Source organism: Pristiophorus japonicus, chromosome 10 (assembly GCF_044704955.1).
Source record: "Pristiophorus japonicus isolate sPriJap1 chromosome 10, sPriJap1.hap1, whole genome shotgun sequence".
NCBI classification, from domain to species: domain Eukaryota; kingdom Metazoa; phylum Chordata; class Chondrichthyes; family Pristiophoridae; genus Pristiophorus; species Pristiophorus japonicus.
This window is the reverse complement of record NC_091986.1, coordinates 213,162,283-213,190,011: the sequence shown is the minus strand read 5'-3', so window position 1 is coordinate 213,190,011 and position 27,729 is coordinate 213,162,283. Positions and strand designations below refer to the sequence as shown.

Below are 27,729 nucleotides of genomic sequence, written 5' to 3'. Positions count from 1 at the left end.
ATTCAATGAGTTCATGGCTGAACATGCAACTTCAGTACCCCATTCCTGCTTTCTCGCCATACCCCTTAATCCCCCTAGTAGTAAGGACTACATCGAACTCCTTTTTGAATATATTTAGTGAATTGGCTTCAAAAACTTTCTGTGGTAGAGAATTCCACAGGTTCACAATTCTCTGAGTGAAGCAGTTTCTCCTCATCTCGGTCCTAAATGGTTTACCTCTTATCCTTAGACTGTGACCCCTGGTTCTCGACTTCCTTAACAACGGGAACATTCTTCCTGCATCTAACCTGTCCAATCCCAGGGATGGGAAACCACAGCTATGAGGGGGGGAACTTCAGACAATTTCCTCTGGAGTGGAGAAGATTGGAGGACATTTTAAAATGTCAGCCGTGGTTCAGTGGGTAGCACTCTCGTCTCAGAGTCCGACGGGTTGTGGGTTCAAGTCCCACACCCCAGGGACTTGAGCACAAAAATCTAGGCTGACACTCCCAGTGCAACGCTGAGGGAGCGCTGCACTGTCGGAGGTGCCGTCTTTCAGATGAGACGTTAAACCGAGGCTCAATTTGCTCTCAGCTGGACGCCAAAGTTCCCATGGCACTATTTGAAGAGCAGAAGAGTTGTTATGATGCACTGCCCAACATTTATCCCTCAAACAACACCTAAAAACAGGTTATTTGGTTATTTAGCTTGTTGCTCTTTATGCTCTTGTGTGCAAACTGGTTGCTGCGTTTACCTGTATAATAAGTACATAAGAAATAGGAGGAGTAGGCCATACGGCCCCTTGAGCCTGCTCCGCCATTTAATAAGGTCATGGCTGATCTGATCTTGGGCTCAGCTCCACTTCCCTGCCCACTCCCCATAACCTTATCGCTCAAAAATCTGTCTATCTCCACCGTAAATATATTCAATGACCCAGCCTCCACAGCTCTCTGGGGCAGAGAATTCCACAGATTTACAACCCTCTGAAAGAAACAATGCTGGTGACTACGCTTCAAAAGTGTTTGATTGGCTGTGAAATACTTCGGGACGTCCTGAAGATGTGAAAGGTGTTTTATAAATGCAAGCTCTTTCTAATAGATGTTTTTAAAGTGGTGAAAAACTTATGATAGAGTGCACACAGAAAGACTGCTTTCTCTGCTTAGGGAGTCAGCGACAAGGGTCCATCAATTTAAGATGGTCACCCAAGGCGAGAAAGAGGGGCATTAGTAGAAATGTATTTTATGCACAGGGTTGAAGCACAGCATTTGTAGCTGCAGAGTGTGGTTGAGGCAGACACACCATTGCATCTTTTAAGGAAAAAAGGAATTAATATTTGAAGCGGGGTTTTGGAAGAACAGGCACAATGGGCCGAAGATATTTAAAACAGCAAATATGAAAAAGTATATTGGAAGTGATAAAGTCATGCTAAGCCACGACAGTCGGACGGAGATGGGGGAAGGGCTGGTTCGAACTGGTGACACGAACATTTAGGAGCAATGCTTTCTCCGCACAGAGTGAACACCACAAGGAATGGAGGTGCTGCTCGGGTGGTATGTAGACTGGTACTCACACGCTGTTTTGTCCACAGGCACAAATCGAACCTCTGTGATTGGGTCGGTCTCTTCATCGTCTTCCTCCTCCTCTCCTTCAGCTGCCTTTTCATCCATATTTGTTTCTTTACACCCCTCTGCTGCGTGCAAACACACGGGTTTTTAAAAAACAAAAATTTCCGCAAAGATATCGTCCCGCATTAGTTTAAAAAAAAAATGAAAACAAATTGCCAGAACCCACTCAGCAGGTCAGGAAGCATCTGCGGAGAGAGGCAGGCAGGGTGAAATGCTCCCCGTCGACGACCTTGTGCCAGAACCGTGGCAAGTCATCGGTCTGAATCATTAACCCTACCTTCCGCGCCCCGCAGATGCTGCCTGACCAGCTTTGCCAGAATTCATCCGTTTTTAACCTTCAGATTTCCACCATCTGTCATATTTATGTTAAAAACCAACTGGATTCGTCATTTCTTTCGTGGACACGTTCAACAGGAAAGCAAGGATATTAGGATGGTCCAGCTACATCACAAGTGCCCAAGCTGTGATCTTTGTTGCTCGTATAGGTGCATACCATGGAGCCTCGTAACTGACAGAAACATAGAAAATAGGTGTAGGAGTAGGCCATTCGGCCCTTCGAGCCTGCACCACCATTCAATATGATGGCTGATCATGCAACTTCAGTACCCCATCCCTGCTTTCTCGCCATACCCCTTGATCCCTTTAGCCGTGAGGGACACATCTAACTCCCTCTTGAATATATCTAACGAACTGGCTCTAACGAATTCCACAGGTTCACAATTCTGTGAGTGAAGAGGTTTCTCCTCATCTCGATCCTAAATGGCCTACCCCTTATCCTTAGGCTGTGACCCTTGGTTCTGGACTTCCCCAACATCGGGAACATTCCTCCTGCATCTAACCTGTCCAGTCCCGTCAGAATTTGATATGTTTCTATGAGATCCCCTCTCATTCTACTAAATTCCATTGAATACAAGCCTAGTCGATCCAGTTTTTCTTTAGATGTCAGTCCTGTCATCCCGGGAATCAGTCTGGTGAACCTTCCCTGCACTCTCTGAATAGCAAGAATGTCCTTCCTCAGATTAGGAGACCAAAACTGTACACAATTATATAAAATGCGAATCCATATTTCCATCAATTTGTATGCATCTCAAGAAAGACTTGTATTTATACAGCGCCTATCACAAGCTCAGGATGTCCCGAAGCGCTTTAGTCAATGTAGGGCACCACCTCCCAAATCCGGAGTTCCAAAATCTGCACATCACACAGATCGGCGGAGGGGGGGGGGTTGTCCGAAATCCGTAAAAATGTTCTGAAATCCAGACATTTTTTCACAATAGCAAATAATCCCTCCCCACAGGCACACACCAAAAAAAAATTGTAAAAAACAAAAAATAAAATCACAGAACAGTCACAAGACACTTAACTATCGAAGTGCTGCAAAAGAATTCAAAAATAAAAACTTAAACTTCACTTTTTTTGCAGGTCTTCATACCTACCGTTGTCCCAAGTGCTGCAACACAGGCTTTCCCCCCCACCCCCAAGCGTTTATTTTCCTTACTAACTACAGGTCACGACTGAGCCAAATAGGTTTCCAGATTCGGACTTCGTCTTCGAAATCCAGAAATACCCGAACCTCGGCCCAGGTGTTTCCAGAGTCGGGACGTCGGAAATATGTTCCGAAATCCGGAACGGCCTCAGTCCTGAGATTTGGGAGGTCGTACCCTATGATGTAGGAAACGCGCCGATTCCCACAAACAGCAATGTGATAAAGGGTAGCCATGGGGCCTCGGTTTAACGCCTCACCTGAAAAACCGACAATGCAGCACTCCTTCTGCACCGGGAGTGGGGACTTGAACCCACGACCATCTGACTCGGAGGTGAGAGTGCTACCCACTGAGCCACAAGTGGGTGAGACTCAAGGTCAATAACACCGAGAGATACTGGGCCTGAATTTGCGGTCGGAGGCTTCCCACGGGCAGAAGCCTCCGAACTGCAATAAATCTACGCACCTACCCTGATGGTCCCGGAATCTACAGAGACTCGCGTTCCTGGGCCTCTACACGTAGGCCTGCATTGAGGCCCACGTATCCCAGGGGTGCAGGCAGTTCGCAGGCGCCCCAGGGACCATGTGGGCTGGCCCAACCAATCAGAAAGGGGGATTCCATTTACGTATGGAATCCCCATAAGCATGAACAGGAATCACCCAAAAATCATGTACACAAACTTGAAATAAATAAAAATTACACGTTTAAAATTAATTAAGATACAATTTCATCAAACATGTAAAAACATTTTTAAGGGGCAAAAAATAACAAACTGATTTGTACAGATTTTTGAGTGTTAAAATGATTTAGAAAATGTTATTCTGATATTTATTTTTACCCGCACGCTGGTAAAAGGCCGGATACCTGCTTTCACCAGGCGTTAAGAGTTTCTCTCGCTGAGCAAGAGTTGGGCAAATCGCTGTGCCAGCGAATGTCCATTGCCTGCACATGCAGAGGATCTCTCGAGAAGATTCTTCACAGATCGCAAGTTCCGAGTTTTCGCGCATGCGCACACAGTCACAGGCCACGGAAAATACGGACCACTGTATTGGGTATGCTGATGTAGAATTTATCCACCAGTGAGGCACCAGTGTCAAGAACAGCCCTTTGCCAAATTTCCAGGCTCACAAGATTCAAACTGGACAACTGAACGAATGAGAGAAATAAACTCAAATGGGACGAAATTGCCTGGGTTTCAAGGCCAGATCGTCAGGGTTTTAATCCACATCAACCCAGGGTCGCAGATTGGACACTGCTGGGCAAGACGGACTGAAGGCCTTTTCTTGCCTGAAACATGTTACTAAATGTCTAGACAACAGGGTTAAGCTGCGACGCTCCCACACTTGAACAGTCACCGTCAAGGTTCATGTGGAACATGGGGGAGGCACTGGAGGGTCGTCACTATCCATGGAACTGAACTCCATAAAGAGTCACTGCTCGGTGAGTAGCATTCTCACTTTGGAGTCAGAAGGTTGTGGGTTGAAGTGCCTCTTCAGAGTCTTGAACTCCAAAATTTGGGCTGACACTCCAGTGCAGTGCTGAGGGAGCTGCACTGCCAGAGGTGCCGTCGTTCGGATGAGACGTTAAACCGAGGCTCCCGCCTTCCCTCTCAGGTCGACGTAAAAGATTCCATGGCACTATTTTGAAGAATAGGGCAGTTATCCCCAGTGTCCTGGTCAATATTTATCCCTCAAACAACGTCACTAATAAAACATATGATCTGGTCATCGTCACATTGCTGTTTGTGGGAGCTTGCTGTGCGCAAATTGGCTGCTGCATTTCCTACATTACAACAGTGACTACACTTCAGAAAGTACTTAATTGGCTGTAAAGCGCTTTGGGACGCACTGAGGTCGTGAAAGGCGCTATATAAATGCAAACTTTGTTTTCTTTCTCGTCAAGAGGCAAAGGAAAGAGGAAAAACAGGAGAAATATCTCGCCAAAACGCTCACTAAAAAGAAAGAAAGGCGCAAGCCTTACCTAGCTTGGCGTTCACCATCACGTACAGGTGCTCCTGTGGATAAACTGTGGCGTCTCGGGACACAGCGTGCAAACTGATGGTCGGATATTCCAAGGAGAAGCCCATTCCAGATCCATCAAACCAGGAGAGTCGGCTGAAAGTCAGAACAAGGTATCATTAAAAATAATAAAAGGCTTGCAAACAATCTTTTAAAACCCTGAAATATGATCTGTGCTATTTCTGAAGTTACCCGACACCACAGATAATCCGCTAATTTACACAGGGAAGTACAGGAAGCAAATCTCCTGCACATAGAACCCAGCAAAATGTTCAATGTCAGTGTTCACAGGGATAGAGCAAATCAAACTCCATTTTGAAAATCAAACTCTTGCCAGTGTTTACAGGGATAGGGCAAGTCAAACTCTACTTTTATTACAAATTGATTCTACAATACCCATTTACACCTCTTTCAGACCCACCTTTTGTTTCTTTACTTACCCCATTATCATCTCCTTTTGTCTCGCGCCATTGTCCCTTTTGTCTCTAATCTTTCCTGGCTTTCACCTTCTCCCAAACCTTCCCTTTTGTTCTTTCCTCTCCTCCCCCTCCCCCTCCCCCTGTTATATCTCTAAATGTTTCCAGTTCTGAGGAAGGGTCATCAACCTGAAACGTTAACTCAGTTTCTCTCTCCAGAGACGCTGCCTGACCTGCTGAGTATTTCCAGTATTTTCTGTTTTTATTTTTATTACACGAGACTCTAACCCGTGTTTTGGGGATCACTTTCTGTGGAACTATGAGAACGGAAAACCAGTAATCTTTGCTAAAGGGGCAGCTATACCCTACAAGTTAATACAAACAAACACTGTACACACACGTAGAATCAGAAATTTACAGCACGGAAGGAGTACATTTCGGCCCATCGTGTCCGTGCCTGCTGACCAAGAGCTACCCAGCCTAATCCCACTTTCCAGCACTAGGTCCGTAGCCCTGCAGGTTACGGCACTTCAAGTGCACATCCAAGTATTATTTTAAATGTGGTGAGGGTTTCTGCCTCTACCACCCTGTCAGGCAGTGAGTTCCAGACCCCCCACCACCCTCTGGGTGAAGAAATTTCCCCTCAAATCCCCTCTAAACCTCCCAATTACTTTAAATCTATGCCCCCTGGTTTTTGACCCCTCTGCTGAGAGAAATAGGTCCTTCCTATTCACTGTATCCAGGACCCTCAGAATTTTATACATCTCAATCAGGTCTCCCCATAGCCTCTTCTGTTCCAAAGAAAAAAGACCCAGCATCTCTAATCTTTCATCATAACCAAAATTCTCCAGTCCAGGCAACAATCTTGTAAATCTCCTCTGCACCCTTTCCAGTGCAATCACATCTTTCCTGTAATGTGGTGACCAGAACTGCACACAGTATTCCAGCTGCAGCCTAACTAGTGTTTTATACGGTTCGAGCATAACCTCCCTGCTCTTATATTCTATGCCTCAACTTATAAAGGCAAGTATTCCGTATGCCTTCTTAACCACCTTATCTACCTGGCCTGCTACCTACAGGGATCTGTGGACCTGCACTCCCAGGGCCCTTTGTTTCTCTACACTTCTCAGTATCGTACCATTTAATGTGTATTCCCTTGCCTTATCAGACCTCCCCAAATGCATTACCTCACACTTACCTAGATTGATTTCCATTTGCCACTGTTCCGCCCATCTGACCAGTGCATTGATATCTTCCTGCTTTCCGCACTCATGCAACCGCACGCACACAGTGTTCACAATTACTGGCACACACAATAACACAATCAGGGAAATGCCAGGCAGGCGTGGCAGAGGACACACACAGTACTGACATCTATTACATCTTTCAGCAGTCGGAGCAACCAACAGTCAAAACAGTGGGCTCTCTGTCCTGGTTAGAGCTGTGTCTGGAAGAATCTAGTTAAGGCCCCTTTATACTGCAGAGCTCAAGAGGCAACCCTGTGATATGAACTTACATTTAAATAGCGCCTTTAAAAGTAGCAAAACATCCCAAGGCACTTCACAGGAGCGTTGTCAGACAAAATACCAAGCCAAAGACGACAACATTAGGACGGATGACCAAAAGGGATAGTTTTTAAGGAGCGTCTTAAAGGAGCAGAGCGAGGTGGAGGAGTTTAGGGAAGCAAATTCTAGAGCTTAGGACCTAAACGGCTGAAGGCACGGCCGGCAATGGTGGGATAAAAGATGTTTTATCCAAAGTTTGGCCAAAATTGGAGGAACACAGACATCTCGGAGGGCTGTGGGGTGGTAGGAGGTTAGAGATAAGCAGAGGGCGAGGTCATGGTGGTATTTGAAAACAAGGATGAGAATATTTAAATGGAAGCGTTGGTGGACCGGGAGCCAATGTAGGGCAGCGAGTGATGGGTGAACGGGATTGTTGCGGGTTAGGACACGGGCAGCAGAGTGGAAGTTAGGAGGCCGGCCAGGGGAGCGCCCTTTCATTGGCTCCCGCTCCACCAATGCCTCCATTTTAAAACGGACACTTCGTACCACCTCCTTTGCACTGGACAAACATGGATCAAATCAAAACTTGGTCAACTTAAACAGAACCTGAATGTATTGGTGACGTTTACTCCGTCACATGCGACGCACCCCTTCGTAACATTCAAAAAGGACCGGCAATATAGTACCAAAGTGTTGACAAAAAGATAAAGTTACAGCCATTTGGGGGGAGGGGGAGGGGGCAGAAGTTCCATTTAATTCTCATTTACTGATTTTAGTCCCCGGTGTCAAAGGCAACAGACAAATATCCGAGGACTGTTCGATTGAATTTTTTTTTGGCTAATGTAATGAAACAAGCGACACCTTCTCCGAACTAGTCAAGACTCATTGCACTGTGTCCAATTCTGACCCATTCTTTCCCCGCACCTGAAAACATGAATCCCCTTACCGCCAGCAGCCACCCCCTCCTTACAATCTACAGCCTTCGAAAACCCAAGCTGGGCACTACCTAGCCATTATTTCCCGACTTGCTCAGTCTTCTCTCCCACCCGTTTCAACCTTGGTGTCCTGCACGATAAAAGACATTTGTGACCACACCAGTGTCAGACAATGACTATCTCCAACAAGCGAGAGTCTGACCACCTCCCCTTGACATTCAGCAGCAATTACCATCGCCGAATCCCCCACCATCAACATCCTGGGGGTCAGCATTGACCAGAAACTTAACTGGACCAGCCACATAAATACTGTGGTGACAAGAGCAGGTCAGAGGCTGGGTATTCTGCGGTGAGTGTCTCACCTCCTGACTCCCCAAAGCCTTTCCACCATCTACAAGACACAAGTCAGGAGTGTGATGGAATACTCTCCACTTGCCTGGATGAGTACAGCTCCAACACTCAAGAAGCTTGACACTATCCAGGACAAAACAGTCTACTGGATTGGCCCCCCATCCACCACCTTCAACATTCACTCCCTCCACCACCGGCGCACCGTGGCTGCAGTGTGCACCATCTACAAGATGCACTGCAGCAACTCGCCAAGGCTTCTTCGGCAGCACCTCCCAAACCCGCGACCTCTACCACCGAGAAGGACAAGGGCAGCAGGCGCATGGGAACACCATCACCTCCACGTTCCCCTCCGAGTCACACACCATCCCGACTTGGAAATATATCGGCCGTTCCTTCATCGTCGTTGCGTCAAAATCCTGGAACTCCCTTCCAAACAGCACTGTGGGAGTACCTTCACCACACGGACTGCAGCGGTTCAAGAAGGCGGCTCACCACCACCTTCTCGAGGGGCAATTAGGGATGGGCAATAAATGCCGGCCTTGCCAGCGACGCCTGCATCCTGTGAATGAATAACATAGAAAACATAGAAAATAGGTGCAGGAGTCGGCCATTCGAGCCCGCACCACCACTCAATGAGTTCATGGCTGAACCTCTGCCCTTCACCGTGGCTGCTTGGCGTAATGTTCCGTTTACAGTGGCCCTCAGTGGGGTATACAATGTCCACGTTCTGCGCTGAATGCCGATGCTGTAAGGGCTTTAGTTTCACTCAGTCAAATAGCGCTATTAATTTCAAGCCATTGATGCAAGGTTGCTGACTCATACTAGCCGGCAGCTGGTCTCCAACAAGCAACCTAGGACTTTTAATCCAGTAGCGGTTGCAACCTTTCCCACATCAATGACATTCAAGTGTGGAAGGCGTATTCCATCCAGAATCAGCGACAGAAAGGTAGGACCAGGTAGCTGACAGGAGTCACCAGACAGGCCCACCACCGCACCTTGTGTACATCACAGGGGCTTTAGAATGATACAGCACAGAAAGAGGCCATTCAGCCCATCGTGCCTGTGCCAGCTCTTTGGTAAGGCTGGCCAATTAGCCCCACCCCCCACTGCTCTTTCTCCATAGCCCAGTAATTTTTTTCCCCTTTAAGTATTTATTCAATTCCCTTCTGAAAGTTACTATTGAATCATGAGGGGCTAGATATGGTGATAGAAAGGGCCTACTTCCCTTGGCAGAGGGGTCAACAACCAGGGGGCATAAATTTAAAGTAATTGGTGGAAGGTTTAAGAGGGGATTGAGGGGAAATTTAATCACCCAGAGGATGGTGGGGTCTGGAACTCACTGCCTGAAAGGGTGGTAGAGGCAGAAACCCTCACCACATTTAAAAAGTACTTGGATGTGCACCTGAAGTGCCGTAACCTACAGGGCTACGGACCAAGAGCTTAGACTGTATGGCTCTTGGTCGGCCGGCACGGACACGATGGGCCGAAATGACCTCCTTCCATGCTGTAAACTTCTATGATTTTATGAATCTGCTTCCACCACCCTTTCAGGCCGTGCATTCCAGGTTACAACTTGCTGCACAATTTCTTTCCTCATCTCCTCCCTCTGGTTCGTTTGCCAATCGTGTCCTCTGGTTACCGACCCGCCTGCCAATAAGGGAACAGTTTCTCCTTATTGGCTCGTCAAAACCCTTTATGATTTTGAACATCTCTTATCAAATCTTCTCTTAACACTTTCTGCTCTAAGGAGAACAACCCCAGAACCTCCAGTCTCGCCACATAACCAAAGTCCCTATTTGCAAATAGAGAGTTCGCTGTACTTAGACGTGGCCCCTCACCCAGGTGATCAATTGATGACACACACCAGATCACTGATGACATAAAAGATAGCTCCCTGAGGGACCACTGAATAGGTGTGAAGAAGCAACCATGTATTCACAAGTGACTACAGCTTTGATCCCTCGGAACGGTTCCTGCCAATCGTTGTCCAGTTGGCTAAACACCACAGACATTTTTCATTGGTCTAATCATTTAAAAAAGCCCCGCAATTTCATTTGGAACAAAGCAAAAAGAATAGACAATAAAAACACTTGCGCACTAGTCAAAAGCAAGTCAAAGTGCACGAAGGTGGATCACAATATGCCCACTGTGCCCAATCATACCTTGGGGGACCCTCAGAAAGGAGTTCTACACCTGGTGCCCAACATCAGTAAAATGAGTTAGGAAGAGAGACCGGGGAAATCTGGGCCTTTCAGCCTTGAAAGGAGGCAACATACAACACTAGACGGTAAACTACTTGAAACTAAACAATCAGATACAGATTCAAACTAGTAAAATACAAATTTAAGACTGTCAGAAGTTGTTTACATGAAGAGTGATCAACACATGAAATAGACTCCCACTAGGGCAGTGGAGGGAAAATCCCGGAATAATTAAAGGCATTATAATAGGCCCAGGGGATGGGGGTTTCAGGATGGGCGAACTTAGCGGCCTTCTCCTCTATCGATTTCTTGTGACCTTGTAAGGCTGTCGGCTGTGGCTCAGTGGGTAGCACTTGCGCCTCTGAGCCGCAAGATTGTGGGCTCAGACACATTCTCGAGACCCGAATGCAGTATCTGGGCTGACACTCCCAGTGCAGTGCTGAGGGTGTGCTGTACTGTTGGACGTGCCTGGCTTTCGGATGAGACGTTAAACCTCAGGTCTGTCTGCTCTCTCAGGTGGGACGTAAAAGATCCCGCGGCATTATTTCAAAGGAGAGCAGGTGCGATGTCCCCAGTGTCCTGGCCAATATTTATCTCTTAATCAACACCACTTAAAAAAAAAATTCTGGTCATTATCACATTGCTGTTTGTGGGAGCTTGCTGTATGCAAATTGGCTGCTGCGTTTCCTACATTACAACAGCGACAATACTTCAGAAAGTACTTCATTGGCTGTAAAGTGCTTTGGGACGACCTGGGGTCATGAAAGGCGCTATATAAATGCAAGTCTTTTTTTTCTTGGCTGAATGTTCCCGTATTGTAGCCATTTTCTCCAAACACCTCAGAAGACCTGCCTGGGCATGATGATCCATATTCCAGTTCCCTGTTCCAGTTCCTGCTTCTATGTCTGCTGACTGGCTCCTTTAGAACAATCGCAATCGAATTCCTGGTGGACCTGCTCACAGGGGGCAAAAGCAGCTCTTGATTCAGCGCCGAGCGGCCCGTCTCAGCCGGAGCGCGGCTGTTGTGAGAGAAGTGGAGCGGCACTCAGCCTCCCACAGTTAAGGACTTCGTTCTACTCCTTGCGCGCACCCATTTTATATTTCATGGCTGACCCTGGTTGCTGGCGAGAGGCAAATGGGGGAGGTCCTGGGCATTCAGAGGAAAGAAAATCACCTCATGATCCGGACAAAAGTGCCGGCTGAATTTAAACGGAATAAATGTTATACCCATCAGGAACAGATGAACAGGCTGGGTCTGGGCTGAGGGGTGACCTAATAGAGGTCTTTAAAATTAAGAAAGGTTTTGATAAGAGTAGACAGAGAGAGAGAGAGAGAGAGAGAGTGTTTCCACTTGTGAGGAAGAGCAAAACTAGAGGCCATCAATAAGATAATCGCCAAGAAATCAAATAGGGAAGTCAAATGAAACCTCTTTACCCAAAGAGTGGTGAGAATGTGGTACTCGCTGCCACAGGGAGTGGTTGAAGGGAATAGTATGGATGCATTTAAGGGGAGGCTAGACATGCACTTGAGGGTGAAGGGAAGGCTATGCTGCTAAGAGTTAAATGAGGAAAGATTGGAGGAGATTCGAGACAAGAGGGAGTTAGATATGGCCGTTACGGCTAAGGGGATCAAGGGGTATGAAGAGAAAGCAGGAAAGGGGTACTGAGGGAATGATCAGCCATGATCTTATTGCATGGTGGTGCAGGCTTGAAGGGCCGAATGGCCTACTCCTGCACCTATTTTCTATGTACATAAACACCGGCATAGGCTGGTTAGGCCAAATGGGCTGTTTCCGTGCTGTATATCCGATGAAAAGGGAAAGTCAGATGCATTTCTCTAAAAGTGGGGGGATACCCAACCCTAACACACTACACAAGCCACACAGAATACTGTAAAGAGCTCCAACAGATTATAGCACAGACGGGCTGAATGGCCTCCTTCAGTGCTGTAAATTTCTATTTACAGCCCAAGTTCAAGCTTAATTTGCGTTCAATTAGGCTGATTACAGTCAGGATGGCAGTATGAAATACAGGTGCAGCGTTGAGAACCCGGAATGTTCCAGAATCCGGAACGATCCGTGGCAAGGTCGTCCGGAACCCGTAAAATGTTCCGGAACCCGGACCAGACGACCCTGCTGACTTCGGGCCTAGCCTTGCCTCACCACCGTTGCCCTTTTTACCTTGGGGCCTCACCCGGCGACATCCTCAGCGATCCGGCCCACCTGACTGCAACCTCAGCGGGGCCCTGCCCGACAACAGCCTTGCCCGACGATGACCTACTTGACGACCTACTCGGCAGGGCCAGACAGCCCGAACAGCTCCTTGGCGGGAATCCTCCCCCACCTCCCCCCCACCTTTCTGACGTCCCGAAATCCGGAAATACCCAAACCTGGGCTCGGGTGTTTCTGGATTCGTGACTTCAGAAACAAATCGAAAGTCCGGAAAAGCCGGGAATCCGGAACGGCCTCGGGTTCCGGATTTTAGGCACTGCACCTGTACTACGGTTAGACTCTGCTGCTGGGATGGGGGAAGAAGATAATATACTGGATTACTGGTCGTTATCCACTGGTGCTAACTGGAATGGGATTGTGTGTGGCTGTCGTGCGAGGATGAGATATGGTGAAATAGCCTGCTAATTCCCACTGCCTGCGCCCACACAGGAAAAAAAAGACTTGCATTTATATAGCGCCTTTCATGACGACCAGATGTCCCAAAGCACTTTACAGCCAATGAAGTATTTTTGAAGTATAGTCATTGTTGTAATGTAAGAATCGCAGCAGCCATTTTGCATACAACAGGCTCCCACAAACAGCAACGTGATAATGACGAGATAATCTATTTTTTTAGTTATGTTGATTGAGGGATAAATATTGGCCAGGACACCGGGGAGAACTCCCCCGCTCTTCTTTGAAATAATCCCGAGAGGGGAGACGGGCCCTCAGATTAATGTCTCATCTGAAGGACGGCACCTCCAACAGTGCAGCACCCCCTCAGCACTGCACTGGAGTGTCAGCCTAGGTTTTTGTGCTCAAGTCTCGGGAGTGTGACTTGAACCCACAACCTTCTGACTCGGAGGTGAGGGTGCTACCCACTGAGCCACAGCTGATACCAAAAACAGGAGGGGTGCTGGGGGCAGCTAGTATTCATGGACCTGTACCACTTAAGGATAGGAAACCGGGGGGGAAATAAAACAGCAGATCGTAGGAAGCGGTTGCGGAGTGCACTGTATCCTAAAACATCAGCATTCTGAGCAGGATCTTTACATCAGCTGTGAGTCGCATGAGCCTATGAATGGCAGAAATGTGAATCCAGCCTTTGGACCAAACAATCGCCCATTTACTCGTTCACACAACAGCTACTGTCAACAAACTGTTCCGTCAGCACGGGATTCAAGAGCAAGGCACCACCCCACTCCCTGCTTTCAGTGCGAAAATGGGCCCGTCAAAAGATCTCGGCCTCTGGCAATGGGCTGCCGGAAACATTCATGCATGCAATGCATATGCTGGGATACTGCAAGTGGCACTGCAGAATACAGAGCAGTGTCTTCACAAGTGACTCCGATTAAAAGCTTCCATTCAGCCAGCCATGGGCTGCTGATCCTCTGCTAGTGGTGCAGAGCCAAGTGACTGATCGTGGACCAATCATGAAGGAACATTATATATAATACACACACACACACATATATATATATATATAAATAATAAGTTGATCTCCTGCAACTTTCTGCACAGAGAGTGAACACCAAGTGCTGTCTTCAGCTGAAGCAGGGATAACTTAACCAGGGCACACAACAGCAACGTGTATTTATATAGCGCCTTTAACATAATGAAACGTCCCAAGGTGCTTCACAGCGGTATTGTGAGATTATAAATTTGACACCGAGCCACATAGGTAGCAATTAGCGCAGGTGACCAGAAGCTTGATCAAAGAGGTAGGTTTTAAGGAGCGTCTTGAAGGAGGAAAGAGAGGTAGAGAGGCGGAGAGGTTTAGGGAGGGAGTTCCAGAGCTTGGGGCCAAGACAACAGAAGGCACGGCCACCAATGGTTGAGCGATTGCAATCAGGGATGCTCAAGAGGGAATAATTAGAGGAGCAGAGATTCAACTCTGTCTGGATTTTAAAGTGATATTGATGGGCCTTATTTTTTTATATCCATCTTTGATTTCAAATTGTTATTTGTTGTTAAATTGTAACATCTGGGCCAGATAGGAAAGCGGAGTTCACTAGAACGATAGCGGGGCTAAAAGGGATCAATTATAAGGACAGATTGCACAGAGCAGGCTTGTATTCCCTGGAGCGCAGAGGATTAAGGGGTAATCTTGAGATAGATAGAATGCAATTATTTCCTCTGAAGGAGTCCAGAACAAGGGGATGTAACCTAAAATATTAGAGCCAGGCTGTTCAGGGGTGATGTCAGGAAGCACTTCTTCACACAAAGGGTGCTGGGAATCTGGAACTCTCTCCTCCCAAAAACTGTTGAGGCTTGTGGTGGTTGGGGGGGGGGGTCCAATTGAAAATGTCAAAATGGAGATTGATAGGGTATTAAGCGATATGGGTAAGCGAAGTTAAAATACAGATCAGCCACGTTCCAATTGAATGGCGGAACAGGCTCGATGGGGTTGAGTGGCCTCCTCTTGTCTTAGAGCTGGTTGGAACACAAGTTTCCCTGCAGTACAGGCTGATGAGTTGAGAGACTGAAAACTGAGAAACCACCGAGGGACCTGGATAGAGTGGATAGGAAAAACCTATTTCCCCTCATCAGAGGCAGTCCCTCGAACCGAGGATGACTTGCTTCCACGTCAAAAAGTTCACAGGTGTTTCAATGAAGGACCTAAAATTCCAGGTCCTGAACTAAATCCTGAAGGCTGGAAGATACCTCTGCGTGGTTTTTTTTTAAACGTGGGGTGGCCGTTGCACACCAGCCACCACACGGGCTTGACAGAGATCGGTCTTGGTCCAGTAGCAAGGATTAACCAGGACGACTGGAGACCAGCTCTGCTGCACGGACCTAGTGCGCGCACATATCGCAGTGTGGGCTGGGCCCGTGCTGCCCCTGGGCCCTCGCCTCTCCTGGGCCCCGATCACATCCCTCTACAATCTCTCGCTGCTCCTTCGCCCCGACCTCGCCGTTCCTGCTGCGCCGGCCCACGCTTCAATCACCGACCTGGACATTGATGACGTCACTCTTCGCTGCCGTTGCTCTCCTGCTCCAGCACGTGCTGCTCCCTGGAGTGGTACGCCTCCATGCTGCTCCTTCCTCTCCCCGGCCCGCTCCTGCAAATATTCTACTGTTGATCACCATCGGAGCAGGCCAGGGGAGCAGAAGGAGCAGCGTGGAGGCCTAGCCCAACAGTCTGTGCGGCCCCCAGCCTGCGAGCACCATTGGAGCAGGCCAGGGAGCAGAAGGAAGGGATCTCCCCTAGCAGAGAGGTCAATAACCAGGGGGCATAGATATAAAGCGATCGGTAGAAGGATTAAGGGGGAGTTGGGGAGAATTTTTTTCACAGAGGGTGGTGGGGGTCTGGAACTCTCTGCCTGGTAGAGGCAGAAACCCTCACCACATTTGGATGTGCCGTAACCTACAGGACTATGGACCAAGAGCTGGAAAGTGGGATTAAGCTGGGTAGCTCTTTGTCGGCCGGTGCGGACACGATGGGCCGAAATGGCCTCTTTCTGTGCTGTAAATTTCTATGATTCGATGAGCAAGTTAATATATTTGACCAGCAATTTTCATTATGAATGTGGACACAGCAATTTCTAATGGGAGTTGACAGTTTGACAAAAACGTGATGAGAACTTACAGGGCTTGACAGGGTAGATGCAGGGAGTTTCCTCTGGCTGGGGAGTCTAGAACTAGAGGTCACAATCACAGTAAGGGGCCGGCCATTTAGGACTGAGATGAGGAGAAATTTCTTCACTCAGAGGGTGGTGAATCTTTGGAATTCTCTACCCCAGAGGGATGTGGAGGCTCAGTAGTTGAGTATATTCAAGACAGAGAACAATAGATAGAATTTTGGATAATAAGGGAATCGAGGTATATGGCGATGGGGCGGGAAGGTAGATGATCAGCCATGATCTCATTGAATTGTGGAGCAGGCTCGAGGGGCCGAATGGCCGACTCCTGCTCCTAATTGGTATGTTATGAGAAAGAAAAGCTTGCGTTGACAGGATGCAGGTGCAGATTTGTAATATATCACATTGATGGGGCAGGGGGAGGGAGGAGATGAAGTAAGGCGCGAGTTCCTTCCGTCTTTAAAATACGCAAAGCAACGATAAGCAGTGGTAATGGTGCTGGAGTAGTCTCGAGAATGTCAACTTTAAAAGCTGGAAATAAAGAGCCGCTATCAGTAAAGGTGGCCGTGATGCTGGCAGATTGTCGTAACAGCCCAAATGGTTCACTGACATCCTTCAGGGAAGGAAACTGGTCGCTCAAACCATGTGGCTGACTCTTAAACTCTCTGCTCAAGCGACTCAACAGGGGGCACTACCAACGCTCTTGTGGGAGGGGGGGGGCGAGAAATGAATGCCGGCCCTGCTCCCACATCCCCTGAATGAATAATAAAAATGAAGCTTACTTCAAACTTCTTAACCTCGATTATCATCACTGAATAGTACAGTACAGGATGTTATTTGGCCACCGAGCCTGCGCCCGCTTTTTCGAAGACCAACCCAGACAGACCACCCCACCTGCCCCCGGAAACCTGTAATTTTTTCTCCTTCCAGTATTTCTCCAATTCCCTTTTGAAGGCTGCTATTGAATCTGCCTCCGCCGCCCAATCAGGTGGTGCATTCCAAATCCTAATCCTAACCACTCGTTGTTGCAAAGGGGCTTTTCCTCGTGTTGCCTCTGGTTTTTTTTGGAAACAAATCCTGAATCACAATCTGTCCCAAGATATCTCTTTGACCCCGAGCCCCCCATTTCTCCCCACCTACAGGCACTGCCCCCCCCTCACCCTCCCACCCAGGCTGCCACCCCTGCTCTTTGCCCCCTCCACTGCCACCCCATTTCCACCCCTTTCCCTCACAAAACCTGCCCCCCTCACCTCCCCTCTCACCCCACCCCCTCTTCGCCCCACACATTCTCTCTTTCTCTCGCCCCCCCAGTTTCTCTCCCCCACCCCCACTCACTCGCTCTCACCCCCCCACCCACTCACTCTTGCCCCCCCCTCCACTTGCTCTCGCTCCCCCCACACTCACTCGCTCTCCCCCCCCCCACTCTTGCTCTCTCCTCTCCCCCCCCACTCTCGCTCTCTCCTCTCCCCCCCCACAATCTCTCGCTCTCTCCTCTCCCCCACAATCTCTCGCTCTCTCCTCTCCCCCACAATCTCTCGCTCTCCCCCCCCCCCCACTCTCGCTCTCTCCCCCCCCCACTCTCGCTCTCTCCCCCCCCCACTCTCGCTCTCTCCCCCCCCCACTCTCGCTCTCTCTCCCCCCCACTCTCTCCCCCCCCCACTCTCGCTCTCCTCTCCCCCCCCCACTCTCTCGCTCTCTCTCCCCCCCACTCTCTCCCCCCCCCACTCTCGCTCTCCTCTCCCCCCCCCACTCTCTCTCCTCTCCCCCCCCCACTCTCTCTCTCTCCCCCCACTCTCTCTCTCTCCTCTACCCCCCCCACTCTCTCTCCTCTACCCCACCCACTCTCTCTCCTCTACCCCCCCCCCACTCTCTCTCCTCTACCCCCCCCCCACTCTCTCTCCTCTACCCCCCCACTCTCTCTCCTCTACCCCCCCCCCACTCTCTCCTCTACCCCCCCCACTCTCTCTCCTCTACCCCACCCACTCTCTCTCCTCTACCCCCCCCCACTCTCTCTCCTCTACCCCCCCCCCACTCTCTCTCCTCTACCCCCCCACTCTCTCTCCTCTACCCCCCCCCACTCTCTCTCCTCTACCCCCCCCACTCTCTCTCCTCTACCCCCCCCCCACTCTCTCTCCTCTACCCCCCCCACTCTCTCTCCTCTACCCCCCCCCCACTCTCTCTCCTCTCCCCCCCCACTCTCTCTCTCTCCTCTCCCCCCCCCCACTCTCTCCTCTCCCCCCCCCCACTCTCTCTCTCGCTCTCTCCTCCCCCCCTACTCTCTCTCTCCCCCTACTCTCTCTCTCCCCCCTCCTCCCCTCCCCACACCACACACACGCGCGCGCTCTCTCTCTCTCCCCGTCCCCCCCCGGGCCCCCTCACCTCTCGGCGATATACAGGGTGCCGGTGCCGAGCCCCTGGCCGTCCAGTACCGCCGCGATGTCGGTCTGCAGGAGCCGGACCCCCTGGGCCGGGGGCGGGAAACACCTCAACATCACCATCGGGCGACGGCAGGCCCAGTCCCCGGGCCCCGGACTCGCCTCACTCCCACTCCCACTCCTACTCCTACTCGGTGTGTGCTCCGCGCTGCACGCGGCTCCCGCCCACTCCCGGCACAGCGCCCCGCCGGCCTGGAGGGCTCATTACACTGACTCACAGCGCCCCGCCGGCCCGGAGGGCTCATTACACTGACTCACAGCGCCCCGCCGGCCCGGAGGGCTCATTACACTGACTCACAGCGCCCCGCCGGCCCGGAGGGCTCATTACACTGACTCACAGCGCCCCGCCGGCCCGGAGGGCTCATTACACTGACTCACAGCGCCCCGCCGGCCCGGAGGGCTCATTACACTGACTCACAGCGCCGCGCCGGCCTGGAGGGCTCATTACACTGACTCACAGCGCCCCGCCGGCCCGGAGGGCTCATTACACTGACTCACAGCGCCCCGCCGGCCCGGAGGGCTCATTACACTGACTCACAGCGCCCCGCCGGCCCGGAGGGCTCATTACACTGACTCACAGCGCCGCGCCGGCCTGGAGGGCTCATTACACTGACTCACAGCGCCCCGCCGGCCCGGAGGGCTCATTACACTGACTCACAGCGCCCCGCCGGCCTGGAGGGCTTATTGCACTGATTCACAGCGCCGCCACAGGCCGGAACGGCTCATTACATTAACAGCGCCGCCACAGGCCTGGAGGGCTCATTACAGCAACAGCGTCGCCAGAGACCGTGAGGAGACATTGCACCCGCACAGCGCGGTCAGCAGGGTTCATCCCACCAAAACAGCGCCGCCACAGGGTGGGGGGAGTCATTACGTGCACACAGCGCCCCGATAGGCCGGGACGGTTCACGACACCAAAACAGCGCCCACAAAAGGACGGGAGGGGCAATTCGATCAAAACGCGGCACCTGCATAATTAACAGTAATACCGCGCCGCCACAGGCCGGGAGGTGTCATTACATCCAACACAGCGCCGCCTCCTACCGGGAGGTGTCATTACACCAGCACCGCGCCGCCCGCGGCCGGGAAGTGTCATTACACCCGCGGGTTGCGAGCCGTTGCCAAGCGCGGCCCTTAGCGACCGAGTGCGTGCTGGAGCCTTGCGGGGAGTGTGAGGAAAGATCAGGTGGCGGGATGTGTGTTACTATCGAGCTGCAGGAACAGGTCTCTCTCTGTGCGTGGGCCCAAAGGTGAGCCGACCCTGGGGATTATCCCCCGGCCGCGCCACATGCACACAGGCTGTGTAGGTGTCGGATTGAGGCCCTCCCTGGGACTGGCACTCCAGGTGCTCTCCCTCCCGGTGAGTAACACCACACCGCCTTGACTTCATACAGGGACAAAAAATTTATGTTTTTCAAATCCCTCCTTGGCCATTCGCCTCGCCCCCTCCCCCCGAGGTCTCTGCGCTCCTCCAATTCTGGCCTCTCCTCGATCTAAAGCGCCCTAATCCAGGCCGACACTCCCAGTGCAGTGCTGAGAGAGCGCCGCACTGTCGGAGGGGCAGTGCTGAGGGAGTGCTGCACTGTCAGAGGGGCAGTACTGAGAGAGCGCCGCACTGTCGGAGGGGCAGTACTGAGAGAGCGCCGCACTGTCGGAGGGGCAGTACTGAGGGAGCGCCGCACTGTCGGAGGGGCAGTACTGAGAGAGCGCCGCACTGTCGGAGGGGCAGTACTGAGGGAGCGCCGCACTGTCGGAGGGGCAGTACTGAGGGAGCGCCGCACTGTCGGAGGGGCAGTGCTGAGGGAGCGCCGCACTGTCGGAGGGACAGTACTGAGGGAGTGCCGCACTGTCGGAGGGGCAGTACTGAGGGAGCGCCGCACTGTCGGAGGGACAGTACTGAGGGAGCGCCGCACTGTCGGAGGGGCAGTGCTGAGGGAGCACCGCACTGTGGGAGGGGCAGTACTGAGGGAGTGCCGCACTGTCGGAGGGGCAGTGCTGAGGGAGTGCCGCACTGTCGGAGGGGCAGTGCTGAGGGAGCGCTGCACTGTCGGAGGGGCGGTGCTGAGGGAGCGCAGCACTGTCGGAGGGGCAGTACTGAGGGAGCGCCGCACTGTCAGAGGGGCAGTACTGAGGGGGCGCGCACTGTCGGAGGGGCAGTACTGAGGGAGTGCCGCACTGTCAGAGGGGCAGTACTGAGAGAGCGCCGCACTGTCGGAGGGGCAGTACTGAGGGAGCGCCGCACTGTCGGAGGGGCAGTACTGAGGGAGCGCCGCACTGTCGGAGGGGCAGTACTGAGGGAGCGCCACACTGTCGGAGGGGCAGTACTGAGGGAGCGCTGCACTGTCAGAGGGGCAGTACTGAGGGAGCACCGCACTGTGGGAGGGGCAGTACTGAGGGAGCGCCGCACTGTCGGAGGGGCAGTACTGAGGGAGCGCCGCACTGTCAGAGGGGCAGTACTGAGAGAGCGCCGCACTGTCAGAGGGGCAGTGCTGAGGGAGCACCGCACTGTGGGAGGGGCAGTACTGAGGGAGTGCCGCACTGTCGGAGGGGCAGTACTGAGGGAGTGCCGCACTGTCGGAGGTGCCGTCTTTCGGATGAGACATTAAACCAAGACCCCGCCTGCTTTCTCAGGTGGCCACTATTGCGAAGAAGAGCAGGGGAGTTCTCCCTGGTGTTCTGGGCCAATATTTATCCCTCAATCAACAAATCAATAAAAAACAGATCATCTGGAGCAGGGAGGTCTTACTGCAGTTGTACAGGGCCTTAGTGAGGCCTCACCTGGAATATTTTGTACAGTTTTGGTCTCCTAATCTGAGGAAGGACGTTCTTATTATTGAGGGAGTGCAGCGAAGGTTCACCAGACTGATTCCCGGGATGGCAGGACGGACATATGAGGAGAGACTGGATCGACTGGGCCTGTATTCACTAGAGTTTAGAAGGATGAGAGGGGATCTCATAGAAACATATAAAATTCTGATGTGACTGGACAGGTTAAATGCAGGAAAAATGTTCCCGATGTTGGGGAAGTCCAGAACCAGGGGTCAGAGTCTAAGGATAAGGGGTAAGCCTTTTAGGACCGAGATGAGAAACTTCTTCACCCAGAGAATTGTGAACTCGTGGAATTCTCTATCATAGAAAGTTGTTGAGTCCAGTTCGTTGGATATATTCAAAAGGGAGTTAGATGTGGCCCTTATGGGTTGGAAAGCAGCTAATGTAACGCCTCTGTTTAAAAAAGGGGGCAGACAAAAAGCAGGTAACTATAGGCCAGTTTGTTTAACATCTGTAGTGGGGAAAATGCTTGAAGCTATCATTAAGGAAGAAATAGCAGGACATCTAGATAGGAATAGTGCAATCAAGCAGACGCAACATGGATTCATGAAGGGGAAATCATGTTCAACTAATTTACTGGAATTCTTTGAGGATATAACGAGCATGGTGGATAGAGGTGTACCGATAGATGTGGTGTATTTAGATTTCCAAAAGGACTTCGATAAGGTGCCACACAAAAGGTTACTGCAGAAGATAAAGGTACACGGAGTCAGAGGAAATGTATTAGCATGGATCGAGAATTGACTGGCTAATAGAAAGCAGAGAGTTGGGATAAATGGGTCCTTTTCAGGTTGGAAATCGGTGGTTAGTGGTGTGCCACAGGGATCGGTGCTGGGACCACAACTGTTTACAATATACATAGATGACCTGGAAGAGGGGACAGAGTGTAGTGTAACAAAATTTGCAGATGACACAAAGATTAGTGGGAAAGCATGTTGTGTAGAGGACACAGAGAGGCTGCAAAGAGATTTAGATAGGTTAAGCGAATGGGCTAAGGTTTGGCAGATGGAATACAATGTCGGAAAATGTGAGGTCATCCACCTTGGGGGGGAAAAAAACACAGTAAAAGGGAATATTATTTGAATGGGGAGAAATTACAACATGCTGCGGTGCAGAGGGACCTGGGGGTCCTTGTGCATGAAACTCTTTTTGGGAGTAAACAAAAAAAACATTCAACCGTGCCCCCCCGATCTGGGGGAAACACCAAACATTTACAGGCCCTTTTATTTTTTTGTGGTATTTTTTGGGGGGTTTTTTTGGGCACAAAAACATTTTTTTTCTCCAAGTGCCCCCTATAAAAGGGGAGGGGGACACTAAAAGCACCGGCAATTAAAACAAATTCAACTTTAAAACATAAAATCAAATTAAAATTTGGTTGCTGGGCGTGACGATGCACTCCAGTCCCTCCGGTGCCCACCTCTCGCGGAAGGCCGCGAGCGTACCGGTGGACACCACGTGCTCCAGCTCCAGGGACACCCTGGCCCGGATGTACGCACGGAAGAGAGGCAGGCAGTCAGGTTGAACGACCCCCTCGACCGCCCGCTGCTTGGACCGGCTGATGGCACCCTTGGCCGTGCCCAGGAGCAGTCCTACGAGGAGGCCCTCGGACCTACCCGCTCCCCTCCGCACAGGGTGTCCAAAGATCAGGAATGTGGGACTGAAGCGCAGCCAGAATTTCAGGAGCAGCCCCTTTAAATAATAAAACAGGGGCTGCAATCTCGTGCATTCCATAAAAACATGGAACACGGACTCTTCCAGACCGCAGAAATTGCAGGCGGCCTGGGAGCCAGTGAACTGGCTTTTAAAATTATTGCACGGGACTGCTCCGTGCACCACCCTCCAGGCCTAGTCCCCGATAAATACTGGGAGGACTCCCGCGTAGAGTGCCCTCCATCGGGGACCCCCGCCTCCTCCGGACGGCAAGATGGTACGCCATGGCGTGTCCAGACGGCAGGCGAGGATGGCAAAGTTGAGAGTGTGCAGGAGCAGCCCGTACAGGAAACCCCTCCGCGCAGAACTGAAAGGCACGGAGGGGATTTCCCCGAGGCGGCTCAAGTTGTGAGGCGCCGGCCCCCGAGGGAGGTTCCGGGGTTTGGCGCCGATGAGGAATTCCGTCCGGACGGGGGTCAGTTCGGACGGGATCTCCCCACGTGCTTGAGCCTCCTCGATGCACCTAACGGGGTCAGGGCCCAGAGCTGTTTTTAGCGACTCGATGGCATCGGCCGCGTGGCGGACGTTGGCAGAATTTAGGCGCCGCGCCAGCGTGTCTGGCGCCATCCAGCCCGCTCCTCCGCCATCGAGCAGGGTCCCTGACCCTGGTCACCTCACCAGCCATAGCCCTCTCGTCCGACCGCCACCTAAAACCTTGGTCGTGGAGGTACGGATTCCCGAGCAGTGGCTCCTGCAGGACGGCCACCACTCCAGCCGGTGGAGAGCTGCGCTTGGTGGAGACTTTGTTCCAGACCCTGATGAGTTCCTTGTAAAAGACAGGCAGCTCCCGGAGGTGGTCCTGACGCCCCCCACACTCACAAACAGGAGCTGCGTGTCGTAGTTGAGTCCGTGCTGCTGGCAGAAGAAATACGTCGCCAGAGCACGCCACCTAGGAGGGGGCTCGACGTAAAGGCATCTCTGCAGGGTCTGAAGACGGAAAGTCGCGAGCTGGGCGCTGACGCACACCAACGACTGACCGCCCTCCCCAAGCGGGAGCCTCAAGACCGCCGCAGAGACCCAGTGCTTCCTGTTCCAGAAGAAGTCCACCAGCTTCTTCTGTATCTTGGCGACAAACGCAGGGGGAGGGGTCAAAGTGACCAGTCGGTACCACAACATGGCGGCCACCAGCTGGTTTATGACTAGCGCTCGACCCCTGTAGGACAGCACTCGGAGCAGTCCTGTCCAGCGCCCTAGGCGAGCGGCGACCTTGGCCTCCAGCTCCTGCCAGTTCGCCGGCCAGGCTTCCTCGTCGGGGCTAAGGTAGACTCCCAGATAGAGGAGATGGGTCGTGCTCCAGGCAAAAGGCCCGAGCTCCTCCGGCAGGGAGTCTCCTTGTGCATGAAACTCTTTTTGGAGTTTATCTGCAAAAACAAAAAACATTAAACCGTGCCACCCTACCTGGGTGACACACCAGACATTTACAAGGCCCTTTTTTTTCCTTTTTTTGGTTTTTTTTTTGTGTTTTTCTTTTTTTTTTGGTTTTTTTTTGGGCACTAAAATCACAATTTTCCAGTGCCCCCTATAAAAGGGAAGGGGACACTAAAAGCACCGGCAATTAAAACAAATTAAACTTTAAAACGTGAAGTCAAATTAAAATTTGGTTGCCGGGCGTGATGATGCACTCCAGTCCCTCCGGTGCCCACCTCTCGCGGAAGGCCGCGAACGTACCGGTGGACACCGCGTGCTCCATCTCCAAGGACACCCTGGACCGGATGTAAGAGCGGAAGAGAGGCAGGCAGTCAGGTTGAACGACCCCCTCGACCGCCCGCTGCCTGGACCGGCTGATGGCATCCTTGTGCATGAAACTCTTTTGAGTTAACCTGCAAAACATAAAACATGTATCCGTGCCACCCGACCTGTAGAAGATGTAGAGTCTCCCTCCTTCCACACTGGATGTTGTTGGTTTTTCCCCCTCTCTCCAACTCCTTGCAGAATGGTAAAAAAGATGTTTAAAGTTTTCTGCTTTTTCCTCCTCTCCCTCTGGGTAAAAGTTGGTGTTGAAACCCCTTTCCTCCTTCTTTTCCTGGGCTGTTCTCAGGGCTCTCCAGGCAGGAGCTCAAGTTGCTAGCAGCTCCACTCACTGCTCACAGCTCCAACTGAGCAGGACACGCCTCTACTGCTCTAACATTGGTTCCTTGTGCATGAAACTCTTTTGAGTTAACCTGCAGAAACATAAAACATTAAAACCATGCCACCCGACCTGGGTGACACAGCAGACATTTTCATGGCCCCTTTTTTTTTGGTTTTTGGTTTTTTTTTTTGGGGCGCTAAAATCAAATTTTTCCAGTGCCCCCTATAAAAGGGAAGGGGGACACTAAAAGCACCGGCAATGAAAACAAATTAAACTTTAAAACGTAAAATCAAATTAAAATTTGGTTGCCGGGCGTGATGATGCACTCCAGTCCCTCCGGTGCCCACCTCTCGCGGAAGGCCGCGAGCGTACCGGTGGACACCGCGTGCTCCATCTCCAAGGATACCCTGGACCGGATGTAAGAGCGGAAGAGAGGCAGGCAGTCAGGTTGAACGACCCCCTCGACCGCCCGCTGCCTGGACCGGCTGATGGCATCCTTGTGCATGAAACTCTTTTAGAGTCTACCTGCGAAAACATAAAACATTAAAGAGTGCCACCCGACCTGGGTGACACTCCAGACATTTCCAAGGCCCTTTTTTTCCCCCCTTTTTTTTTTTTTTGTGTTTTTCTTTTTTTTGGTTTTTTTTTTTGGGCACTAAAATCACAATTTTTCCCCAGTGCCCCCTATAAAAGGGAAGGGGACACTAAAAGCACCGGCAATTAAAACAAATTAACTTTAAAACGTAAAATCAAATTAAAATTTGGTTGCCGGGCGTGATGATGCACTCCAGTCCCTCCGGTGCCCACCTCTCGCGGAAGGCCGCGAGCGTACCGGTGGACACCGCGTGCTCCATCTCCAAGGACACCCTGGACCGGATGTAAGAGCGGAAGAGAGGCAGGCAGTCAGGTTGAACGACCCCCTCGACCGCCCGCTGCCTGGACCGGCTGATGGCACCCTTGGCCGTGCCCAGGAGCAGTCCTACGAGGAGGCCTTCGGACCTACCCGCTCCCCTCCGCACAGGGTGCCCAAAGATCAGGAGAGTGGGACTGAAGTGCAGCCAGAATTTCAGGAGCAGCCCCTTCAAATAGTGGAACAGGGGCTGCAACCTCGTGCATTCAATAAAAACATGGAACACGGACTCCTCCAGACCGCAGAAATTGCAGGCGGCCCGGGAGTCCGTGAACCGGCTTAAAAATTTGTTGCACGGCACTGCTCCGTGCACCACCCTCCAGGCCAAGTCCCCGATGAACAGTGGGAGGACCCCTGCGTAGAGTGCCCTCCATCGGGGACCCCCGCCTCCTCCGGACGGCAAGATGGTACGCCATGGCGTGTCCGGACGGCCGGCGAGGATGGCAAAGTTGAGGGTGTGCAGGAGCAGCCCGTACAGGAAACCCCTCCGCGCGGAACTGAAAGGCACGGAGGGGATTTCCCGGAGGCGGCTCAAGTTGTGAGGCGCCGGCCCCCGAGGGAGGTTCCGGGGTTTGGCGCCGATGAGGAATTCCGTCCGGACGGGGGTCAGTTCGGACGGGATCTCCCCACGTGCTTGAGCCTCCTCGATGCACCTAACGGAGTCAGGGCCCAGAGCTGTTTTTAGCGACTCGATGGCATCGGCCGCGCGGCGGACGTTGGCAGAGTTTAAGCGCCGCGCCAGCGTGTCTGGCGCCATCCAGCCCGCTCCTCCGCCATCGTGCAGGTCCCTGACCCTGGTCACCTCACCAGCCACAGCCCTCTCTTCCGACCGCCACATGAAGCCTCGGCCGTGGAGGTACGGATTCCCGAGCAGCGGCTCCTGCAGGACGGCCGCCACTCCAGCCGGCGGAGAGCTGCGCTTGGTGGAGACTTTGTTCCAGACCCTGATGAGTTCCCTGTAAAAGACAGGCAGCTCCCGGAGGGCGGTCCTGGCACCCCCCAAGTTCACAAACAGGAGCTGTGTGTCATAATTGAGGTCGAGCTGCTGGCGGAAGAAATACCTCGCCAGAGCGCACCACCTAGGAGGGGGCTCGACGTAAAGGTATCTCTGCAGGGTCTGAAGACGGAAAGTCGCGAGCTGGGCGCTGACGCACACCAACGACTGACCGCCCTCCTCAAGCGGGAGACTCAAGACCGCGGCAGAGACCCAGTGCTTCCTGTTGTTCCAGAAGAAGTCCACCAGCTTCTTCTGTATCTTGGCGACAAACGCAGGGGGAGGGGTCAAAGTGACCAGCCGGTACCACAGCATTGCGGCCACCAGCTGGTTTATGACTAGCGCTCGACCCCTGTAGGACAGCACTCGGAGCAGTCCTGTCCAGCGCCCTAGGCGAGCGGCGACCTTGGCCTCCAGCTCCTGCCAGTTCGCCGGCCAGGCTCCCTCGTCGGGGCTAAGGTAGACTCCCAGATAGA

The 27,729-nt window shown here is 51.9% G+C and overlaps 2 protein-coding genes across 8 annotated transcripts in view; one reads left to right on the top strand and one right to left on the bottom strand.

Moving 5' to 3' along the window:
* Nucleotides 1–18,915, bottom strand: part of clns1a (chloride channel, nucleotide-sensitive, 1A) — a 54,677-nt gene extending 35,762 nt beyond the window's left edge. The window contains exons 1-3 of one of the 2 annotated variants that reach the window (XM_070892544.1): nucleotides 18,684–18,915; nucleotides 5,069–5,202; nucleotides 1,550–1,669 (exon numbers count right to left, since the gene is read on the bottom strand). In XM_070892544.1, the coding sequence (XP_070748645.1) occupies nucleotides 1,550–1,669; nucleotides 5,069–5,202; nucleotides 18,684–18,802 (373 nt within the window). In that variant the 5' untranslated portion in view covers nucleotides 18,803–18,915. The remainder of the gene's footprint in view (nucleotides 1–1,549; nucleotides 1,670–5,068; nucleotides 5,203–18,683) is intronic. The other variant, XM_070892545.1, reaches the window with a different exon arrangement.
* A 931-nt stretch (nucleotides 18,916–19,846) lies between these two features.
* pnpla4 (patatin-like phospholipase domain containing 4) overlaps nucleotides 19,847–27,729 on the top strand; it is an 86,594-nt gene continuing 78,711 nt past the window's right edge. For 3 of the 6 annotated variants that reach the window (XM_070892540.1, XM_070892542.1, XM_070892537.1), the window contains exon 1: nucleotides 20,017–20,099. Coding sequence is in view for 1 of the 6 variants with exons in the window: in XM_070892541.1 (XP_070748642.1) it covers nucleotides 20,028–20,099 (72 nt within the window). In the remaining 5 variants the exon portion in view is untranslated. Of the gene's footprint in view, nucleotides 20,100–27,729 lie in introns of all 6 variants that reach the window. The other 3 variants (XM_070892543.1, XM_070892538.1, XM_070892541.1) reach the window with 2 other exon arrangements.